The sequence below is a fragment of the Anneissia japonica genome, unplaced genomic scaffold, assembly GCF_011630105.1.
Source record: "Anneissia japonica isolate Jap-2015-1 unplaced genomic scaffold, ASM1163010v1 scaffold287864_len1152817_cov193, whole genome shotgun sequence".
NCBI lineage: Eukaryota > Metazoa > Echinodermata > Crinoidea > Comatulida > Comatulidae > Anneissia > Anneissia japonica.
This window is the reverse complement of record NW_022710960.1, coordinates 690,134-700,936: the sequence shown is the minus strand read 5'-3', so window position 1 is coordinate 700,936 and position 10,803 is coordinate 690,134. Positions and strand designations below refer to the sequence as shown.

General features: G+C 34.2%; 1 protein-coding gene across 3 annotated transcripts in view; it reads right to left on the bottom strand.

Moving 5' to 3' along the window:
• The window catches only part of LOC117107138 (kelch-like protein 17), a 42,889-nt gene that overhangs the window by 16,454 nt on the left and 15,632 nt on the right, over positions 1 to 10,803 (bottom strand). For all 3 annotated transcript variants that reach the window (XM_033248695.1, XM_033248696.1, XM_033248697.1), the window contains exon 6: positions 730 to 943. In XM_033248695.1, the coding sequence (XP_033104586.1) occupies positions 730 to 943 (214 nt within the window). The remainder of the gene's footprint in view (positions 1 to 729; positions 944 to 10,803) is intronic.

The window sequence follows — 10,803 nt, the reverse complement described above, 5'->3', positions numbered from 1 at the left end:
ACACGTGCGTTTGTGGGACAACACGTGTGTTTGTAAGACGCGCGCGTATTCCTAGCGTTGTTCTGATTAGTCAGTTGTTAAGTTTGATTGACACTCCGGAAAGGTCTATTCAGAGGTTGTAGATCGCATCCACTGGAATACTATCGCTTTTATGTATACTTTATACAGTCAATAAAGTGCGCCCTCTCTAATGAGATTAGTTTTTGTACTTCGCATCTCGCACAATGCGGTCGTTCGATTAGGCTGAGATATGTTTGTTTAAGTGTCAAAATCTCAGTCAGAATCAGTTTTTTAACAAATTTGAAATAATTCTTATGAAATATTATATTTCACAAGTGTCAATACTAGCAACGGAAAATATCATGTCGGCCGTTTTTATGTGTGATAACAGAACCTAAATCGAGGTATGGCTAGGCCTAGCCTAGCAGCGTTGGATAGGCTAATGTTTTCGGCGCCTACGATATTTCTTCTCACGGTCTATCGCAAAATCAAACATGAAAAATTCATCCGCATTTATTTTTTGTGTGGAACACAAAAAAATCAAATTTCAGTCTTATTTTACATTTTTTCATTCTTAGGAATGTCTAAATTCAGTTAAACTAGCAATTCCGTATTATATTTATAAATCTTTATAACATTATACAAAAATTAGATTTTAAAAAAAAACTGAAATTTTGCCGGGAATGGGGCTTTAAGAGAGGAAATACTGCATCATTTGATGGAACTTACCAACAGAAAAAAGCACTGTCACCATTTTAGTGTTTTGACGTTGTCTTGTCCGTACCGACTGTAATGAGGCACGTTGCTCAGGTAGCAAGTGATATTTCATAGCTTCTATCAACAGGTCCTTACACTCAGGACTCGTGTGGACTATTTCATCTTTTTCCACATTTAAGACTAAGAAGTCCCTGGTTAGCAATGGAAGGCGGACATGTCTCAAAAGCTGAAAACAATAGCGGGGGAAGTAAGATACTAGTATAGCAACAAACATTGCTACTTAATTACTATTCTTTGTACCACAGAATAATTTCTGTCAAACTATTTTGTGGACAAAATTAATTCTGTATTAACAGTATTGTTAGATAATGGTTGGCCATCTCTGATAAAATCGGTGTATAGAAAATATACTTTTACGGGCCTTCTCAACTTCACAGCGTCCTCTTACAAAATGGCATTATCTGCACATTGATCGATAGGGTTTACAAGTTAAATAACTCTTGGCTAGGTTTTCATAAAGATATTGAAATTCTTAAAACAATTTTATGTAAGAGTGGCTTCACTAATAATATTATAGATGATAAATTTTATCAATATTTAAGTGATGTTCTCTCGTATTGTCCCGAGACCCTCAAGACTAAAGACAAAGATAATGTTAATGTTTGTTATTTCAAATTGCCACAAAACAGTTTACAAGTAATGCGCAAAGCAGCTGAATTAACAAAATCATTAGTAAATATTGTCATGGAATTGCTATAAAGCTGCTTTTAAATCGTTTTAAATTTCTAATTTTCTAGGGATGAAGGACCCCGTTCCTGAGGTGTTCTGTGCTTGTGTAGTATTTAAATTCACCTGTGTGGGATATACTTCCATTTATATTGGAGAAAACAATAGAAGACTCTCAACAAGGAAGCACTTCAGGGACAGGGCCTCTCATATTTTTCAACATTTACAGGTTTCGGAAAGTTGTCGGGACCTAGAATGAGGGATGTTTCACAGTTCTGGCAGATTCAGCTTATATACCTAAATTTTCTAGGAAGCTCTGCATATTTAACTTGCAATGATCCATCTTTAAACAAGCAAACTTTAAACATCACACTTGCTGTCTGATTGTTGCAATCTTAATTACCATACAGTAACAATTATGCAGTGACATGTGGTGTTTGCATTGAAGGTTTTGCTTTATCAGTCACTGTTGTTTTATGCCAATTTACATACACATGTTCTAATTTTTATAGACCTTGGCAAATTGTAGTATGCTCGCACTGATGATGGGAAAATTATCCCTGAAACATGTCTGCTACTGTTACACGATCGCGCTCACTATTGAGCCCGCGATCAATTATACGATTAAAGACGGTTTTTATTAAATGCGTTGTAGTGTTTTTACTTATTCAAAATTTTGGTGGCATTATTCATGACCTATCTAATAATTATATACCACAAAATTATTACTATTTAACCGTCACACTATGCTGTAGTACAGAATAAATTCTGTACTGCATAATTTTGTTTCTGTCACCACAGAATTATTTCTGTTCTCACAGAAATAACTCTGTCCATCAGAGCAGAAATAATTCTGTCCACAGAATTATTCATGTTCCCACAGAATTAATTCTGTCCACTGAGAATTTATTCTGTAAAGCTTATTCAATTAAAAAAAATATGGTTTCTATCAAACATGCAATAGAATCATATATATATATATATATATATATATATATAATTTTTCATTCCTGATGATGACATAATTAATGTTGAAACATTGAATCCCGACACGATGGCGTGTATTTCGATACTTGGAGTATGTATTATACTATCTTATCAGTAGTGCCTGTTAATTATTTTGATTTGTAGTTCATAGTATTGTATCGCAGCAGTGTGGTATCTAACACAATGAATGCTATACATACCACACGACGAAGAAAGTACAGCAACGACGAAGACAACGACCAGCGTGGAAAGAAAGCTTGGGCAACAACGCGAAGAATCATGCTGCGTGGTCGCGAGCTTCTTTTTGTCCAGTGCACTCTGACCCGGCGTTGTTTACAAATCTGAAGGGTCAACTTGTGACCTGGGCCTTGTTACGAGTGATTAATTATGCCTTGAGGCAAGGTGTAATTGAAATATCCAGTAAAAAAGGTGGGTTTTTTGGCCAGATGTTTTTCGAATTTTCTATACCCAGGGGCATTATTTAATTGCCGCACGCGACCGCTCAGCTGGTGGTACCCAGTTAAATTTTACTCGTCCGAATCGGCCCAAAGAGTCCTTAAGGAAGAAATTTTTCATTTTTTCTGCTGTGGCATATTTGATTGATAGTATTGTAATGATATATAACAGTAACCATAAATTCCTTTCCTTTCATCAAACCATTTATACCTCCAAGATCAACCACAATCTACTTCCATGCAGAACGAATACTGCCTTTGTGGTATGTATAGCATTCATTGTGTTAGATACCACACTGCTGCGATACAATACTATGAACTACAAATCAAAATAATTAACAGGCACTACTGATAAGATAGTATAATACATACTCCAAGTATCGAAATGCACGCCATCGTGTCGGGATTCAATGTTTCAACATTAATTATGTCATCATCAGGAATGAAAAATTATCCATATTTGCAAGCTTATATGCACAAGTACTAAAAGCTCCTATATTCCTTAGAGGTTTGATCTTTAGTAGTAGATATAAAATGAGACATTTTTGTACTGCCATAATGTAATGAATTTTACCTCTTTAACTAAGTGTTTCTTTACTTTGTTTAAGCATCTAAAATGGATTCACCTGCCTTTCCTAGATAAGGCAATCTAACCCAAATCTGAATCAAGCCATTATCAGTAGCCCTATGTAAAAATTTAGGTTCATTTAATTTATTGAGTACATGGGTAACAACATAAATTTTCTAATGTTACAAAGTTCTGCTTGAATAGTAGGTTTATAATATGTACAGTGTGGTATCTAACAAACCTAATGTTATTCTTCCATAGTCATAGTATATTTAGTCAAAATGAAGCCCAACAAATTCTCATGACATTTTATCAACGATTTTCGGCAACCACAGAGACCTACTTAATGTGTGCGATATACCATAGAAAATTAAACCTAAAAACATTGTCTTTGATGTATTTACTTTACCTACTACAAAGCTGTGAGGTGTACATAATTATAATGTATATATACACAGCTGCAGTATCTACTGTAAGAACTAACCTAATGTTATACAGTACAGTATTTGTTTCCACATGAAAGTTCTATTGTGTTTGTAAACGAAAGGAAAGGATATACATAGTCCTAAAGCCCCTTTCAGACAGAAAATATCGCAAATATACCGTAGCCACGCCAGCGCTATTGCCGGTGTAGACCCTTTCACACAATTAGTAAAAATCCGGTATTAATACCATATCCTGTCTGAAAGGGGTCCCGCGCGAAAGGAGTATTTTGCATCTGTGAACAAAGAGGGCGCAATATTATATTTGCAACCCTGATCTAAAAACAACTCTTTGCACGTTCAAAAAAAATATTTTTTGCACTTTGACATGGTACATGGTATTAATACCGTATTGCAACTCTGTGTGAAAGGGGCTCTAGACAAGTTGATGCCTGGCTACCAGGAAATGTTTACTGTAATTAAGAATATATATGAGCATGTAGTTTACTGTTCAACCATTTTAAAACATTATTTTTTAATTTCCCTTTAAATAAAGAAATGAGTCCCAAGTCTCCTGTAGAGTCCCGGGAGGGAGTCTCCTGGAAAAAGGCAGGAAGGATTCCCTCATTCTAACCAGCAGGCAAGCAAGCAGGAACGAAAAAAAAAACTAGTTTCTCGTCTCCTCGCGCATCTATTTTCTCTGCCTCACCATGTTTTTTTTAATTTCTTTTTTTTATTTTCTTTATTTTACAAAATGTATGAAATACTGGCTAACTCACATCAGTAAAATTCCTCTCTTAATCGTTTGTGGTTGGGGATACATAGTATGAATCATGTCTAGTGCTTTTTTTATTCAATGTGTCTACTTGGTAAAAGTTAGAAAAATAGTAGATATTGCCACCTCTGAGTAAAAAAAAAGGAAAAAAGTGCCCTCATCTCCTTTTTTCAAAATATTAGGACAAGAAACTACTTTTTTTTTTAACTTGGTCTAAACAGATCATGTGGATTGGGACCCCTGTAGAGTGCCGTCTTTAATTATATTAGATGCCTAAAGACCATAGTTTTGGCAGACAAAACTGAAAATTTCTACTACTTTAAAATGTATAGTGGTTTTAATCTTTTTACAGGCTACAGACATCAAAATAATAATCAATAGCCGATGATCTGTGTACAGTGCTCCATATTGAATGCCAATAGCTTTAATAGGGCATTGAAAATTGTATTTTTCTAATTAAATTGATCGCGAAACTACTTCGTGTGTGATATGCAGTAATCCATTCGAAAATACTTGGATGAAAAACCAAAATGTATAATACCATGGTTTAGGCAGACCCAATAGAAAATGTTTCCTTCATTCAATAAATACATTAAAATATAGGCCTATAGCAATTTTAATGCATTTACAAAAAATATATGACGATGATAGATATACATCAAGATAATACAAAACATAAGATGATATTTTGTGTATCAATGCTCTATATTGAATTAGGACGGTGTTGTAAGTATTATATTGTAATGGTGATTTGGGTAGAACGAGCACAGGAATTGATGTGTGACTTGACCACCGGGAAATAGTTTAAGCATTAATAACAGCATACAGTAACTGTAGGCCCTACATCCATTCCAATAACCTTACATTTACTATATCATTTCGCTATTTATTATACGCTGCGCAACTTTCCTATAACGTTCCAGTTTTTTTACATTTTAGATTAGTTAAGTTTCCAAAAATACAGATCAGGCTATATGTCAGCACACTTTGAATTACCTCGGATTGATAAAAAATTTTGAGAATATGGACATCAACATGCAGTTTCTGAAGTTTTCTTAAAAAATACATTCTTTGGTTGGACTTGGTGGATAACAACATTTTTGTTCCAGTTTAAGTTTTCGTCTATTATCGGGCTTAAATATTTGTATTCAGTAACTGATTAACATTTATGCCATTGATTGATATTGGTACATGAGCTGTCCTGGTTTTTACAGAAATAAAAAATGACCTCTTTGGTTTTACTTACATTAAGTTGTAAGTGTTGATTATTGCACCATTCTGCAAATCTAGTTATTTCCCCAATTAACCTGTTAATGTCGTAAATAAGTAGAAAACCACAAATCCCAGTACCATCGGGATACTTAATAATTCTACAATTGGGATTAGAAATAACAAAGCTACTAGTACAAAGTGAAAATAGATACGGTGATAACACACACCCTTGTGGTGCTTCTAAATTAAGATATTTAAAATCAGAGGATACATCATTGCATTTAACTCTTTGTGGTTTCCAGTAAGGAAGATATGAATGAAAGATAAGATCCTGGTTGATACATTAAGTTCAGAGAGTCTGTCAATAAATAAATGAGGAATGGTAGTGTTAAATGCACTAGAAAAATCTAAGAAAACTGATCTAACAAACGACCCAGGCTTCTCTAGGTGTTCATATGTGATGAAGAAAAACAAGCATGACACACCTTCTACTTCCCTTATCTCTACAGTAAGCAAATTGAGTAGGGTCTTCAAACTTAACCTGTTTCCATACCGTTTGAAGTCAAAGCGATGGGGTCATAATCATTAAGTACAGAAGGTTTCCTAACTTTTGGTAGTGGAATTATATCAGAGGATTTCCAACTTAGTGGAATTTCAAAAGTGTCTAATATTGTTTGGAAAATAACTCTAAAAAGAGCTAGCTGTTGATTGCACGTTTTCAGAAGTCTGTTAGTAATACTATCTGGATCTGGACCTGTGTAGCTTTATTGCACTTTAACTTAGCGAACGGGCTACATTCAGTACATCTCGTTCATTAATCTCAATATTGTCAACATACTTATCATTGTTTACAGGCACGTAGCCAGGTCCTTCCAAGGGGAGGGGGGGTTTCTGGATGTCAAGTCCACGGTCGAAGCCCCAGCAAGAGAATTTTTGTGCTTTATGGGTCTAAATAATGCTATAAAAGCAGATATGTTTGAAAACGTCTGTGTCTGGGTGGGTCTGCAGTGCATTAGTTGGGTTGGAGGACTTATTTGGGAAATTTGAAGAGGGGGGTTTGCCATAAAAGAGGGGTTTGCTAGGAAAGGGGGTTCTCCCGAACCATAAACAACACCCCCACCCCCTGGATACGGGCCTGGTTTAGCTGTTGACTTACATCATTATTCTCTTTGTCATATTTATTTATATCAAAGAGACAGTCAAATGATTTAGTTCATTCAAGAAATCAGCAATAGCATTGCCATGGAGATTATTATACTGATTAATATGACACGCCAGTAAATGTTATTGTTAGATAAAGTGAAAGCTACGCCTTCTATTGTTTCTCAAGTGCATTTTCGTTTAAATCCACGTACTATGAAACTTTGGGCGATATGACGTCGTCATCACCGATGCACATGTTTGCACACTACCCCACGAACAAAATTAATTAATTATCGGGCAGAGTTTAGGAGGCGCGGCTATTGTTTAAACCCACCAGCAAGTGCGAATAAAGAAAGGCCTAATGTATGAAAAAGCTAGGTAGGCTGGTAGACATGGAAAATGTCTACCAGGTATTATGAATTAAAGTCACTACTTAAAATATTCAAAAGAATTTTCACAAAATTTCTACTTGAAATACTGTACCGTATATTTCTACTACTGTAGTTAGGCCCCATAAAAAAAATGATTAGTTTATCATCCCCGCGCGCATCTCTTTTGACGAAATCGCGATTTTTTTTTTTTTTTTTTTAACTAGATTTTTCATTGAAAAAACGATCGTTTGTTCGTCAAAAACAAATTTTAAGGCTGGTGAATGATGATTTTCGATCTTTAGAGTAGTCGCCAAGTAACAATATCTATTTTTGGCGATCTTTTTCATACTGCGCATGTTATACACTATACTATACCTGTCTCTTATACACATCTAGATGTGTATAAGAGACAGAGTGAAAGCTACGCCTTCTATTGTTTCTCAAGTGCATTTTCGTTTAAATCCACGTACTATGAAACTTTGGGCGATATGACGTCGTCATCACCGATGCACATGTTTGCACACTACCCCACGAACAAAATTAATTATTTATCGGGCAGAGTTTAGGAGGCGCGGCTATTGTTTAAACCCACCAGCAAGTGCGAATAAAGAAAGGCCTAATGTATGAAAAAGCTAGGTAGGCTGGTAGACATGGAAAATGTCTACCAGGTATTATGAATTAAAGTCACTACTTAAAATATTCAAAAGAATTTTCTCAAAATTTCTACTTGAAATACTGTACTGTATATTTCTACTACTGTAGTTAACCTTAGGGTGTAATATTACAATGGATCATGGATTTGATTCAATCATGAACTCAAGGTTGTGTACAGTATTATTTATGTTATTCCATCCATGCATGGAGCTATAAAATTTTATAGCTCCATGCATGGATGGAATAACATAAATAATACTGTACGTGTCAACCTTGAGTTCATGATTGAATCAAATTATAAACAATTATGGAGTGCGATATCGCTCAGTATTCAGTTTCTGAACTGCAGTTCAATTAGAAATTTACTGCAGCAAGTTCTCTGGCCTCTGATTGGTCAAAATATACATGGAGGGTATGGAGTGCGATACCGATATCGCTCAGTATTCAGTTCTTGAACTGCAGTTCAATTAGAAATTTATTGCAGCGAGTTCTCTGGCCTCTGATTGGCCAAAATATGCATGGAGGGCGCTAAACTCGCAGCGGTAACTTAAACTCACTGCAGTAAATTTTTTTCTGCTCTGATTGGTTGGAATTTGTTGCCCAGAAACTTGCTGCAGAAAGTTTAATATACCACCCAAACGCTTTACTATGATGTATTTGATTCGTCGATGAATTAGATACTATATCACAATGCATGAAGAGTATTTTAACATATAAATGTATCACACTTGCATTTTACACCCCAAGACTCAAGATCGCATTTATTGTCATATACGAGCATTAACTGTTCGTTGTTCGCCCATCAGCAAGAATACGATGGTCAGGCGTAGGCCTATATTTAATTAGAAGTACAGAAGTATGATATTTAAAGCTTTCGAACATGTGATGTAATACATTATGTTTTATTCTGTAAACTTTCAATATTTCATCTACGAATCAAAGTGCAGTGACTTTTCATTTTATCTTATATTATTTGATTGATCGATCGCCTGACTATATGATAAATTTTTGTTATTATATATAGGCCTATATATATATATATATATATATGTATATGAATATACTATACTACATAAATATACACTATACTATACCATATATATTATATACTATTATAATACTATATATATACTTATATTATATATATATATATGCATGCTTCTACTTGGCTAAAAATTTTTTAACAATCACACCAGTAGTAACAATTATACACCCTTCTAACAGCAACAATGACTGGGTGTATCTTATTGTTATATAACTGGTAAGATAATTGTCTGTCTCTTACAAAATACATGAGTCTACATCCCAATTTTATTTATTTAATGTATTTCTTAGGTTAGCCTAATGAAAATTAAATCAGGGCATAGGCCTTAGACTATAGTCAAAATTTCTAACACATATATGTCCTCGCTAGTCGCTATTTGGACGTGCCACTGCAAAAAATTTAATTGCAATTAAAATATTTTATTGAAGCAATTATTTGTAAACTGTTCCTATTCTATTATTGGCAACTTTGTGTGCTGTTGGGTATTGGATAAATGAAATAAAATAATAAAATGCAAATTTTGAAAGGATTTTTGTATCTACCATTTGACAATTTACAAGCTCAGTGGTGGCCAAGATGGGAATAAGAATTTGCACCAGTGGTCATTAATCGTCCTATTAAGGCATTGGTGTCTGATAGCAAAGGTTGACCTTACAGCCTATGGCCATATCAAGTGTACATTCTAAAAAAAATCAACTAACCCACTTTTGGTCCAGCATTAGGCACATTCACATAATTTATTGTGATAAACTTATCATGATCTATTCATCATGATAACTTTAGCATGTTAGAGAAAACCATCATCATCATCACCAGGTTATAGAAACCATCATCATGATCTATTTATGCTAATGCATGCAGTGTTGCATGAAAACTACAAGAAGCACAACCAATGAGGTTGGGATCTACCAGAAGCACAACCAATGAGGTTGGGACCTGTTTAATAAACTGAAGGCTGATTGGTTGAATTCAATCTCATGAATTAATTTATCATGTTAACCAAGGTTAATCATGATGAATCAACATGCTCCACTAGATCACAATAAGGTTATTAAGCTGAGCACTTTATTTGATTCTGGTTGGTTCACATAAAATGACTGGCTTGATTATGATCCACTAGATCACTACGTTAAATTCTGAATGTGAACCTAGCTACTGTGGTTACTCTTATTTATGATAATTATTCACTATTAAAATCATTATGATATTAGGACTATACATCAATATGCTAAAGCAAAATAAAATAACTTTCTACGGAATCTGGTAAAAATACCCAAAAGGATAGGTAAATCAAATGAACAAATGCAACGGATTGTTTATCATTTACATACTTCTCTAATCTTTTCTATTTGTTGCCAATTCATTCTCTACCCACCCTCTATATTTAATATGTTTATCTACAGTAACTGTTCTAATGACTTGTGTTGTCTTTTTTATGCACTTGATGTCCTACTTAACTAACATTGTAAATTAAAATAAATACTAACAAATATTAACGCTGTGTAAATTTTCGTATAAAGAGGTTATATATTCATGAAATACTGTAGGATATAAATTCCGAAAGGGTGAGGGAAACATAGGTCGCTTATTTGACACTCAGGTCCGTGCAGTGACTTTTCATTTTATCTTGTATTATTTGATTGATCGATCGCCTGATTATATATACGATGAATTCTATTATTATTATTATTATTATTATTATTATTATTATTATTATTATTATTATTA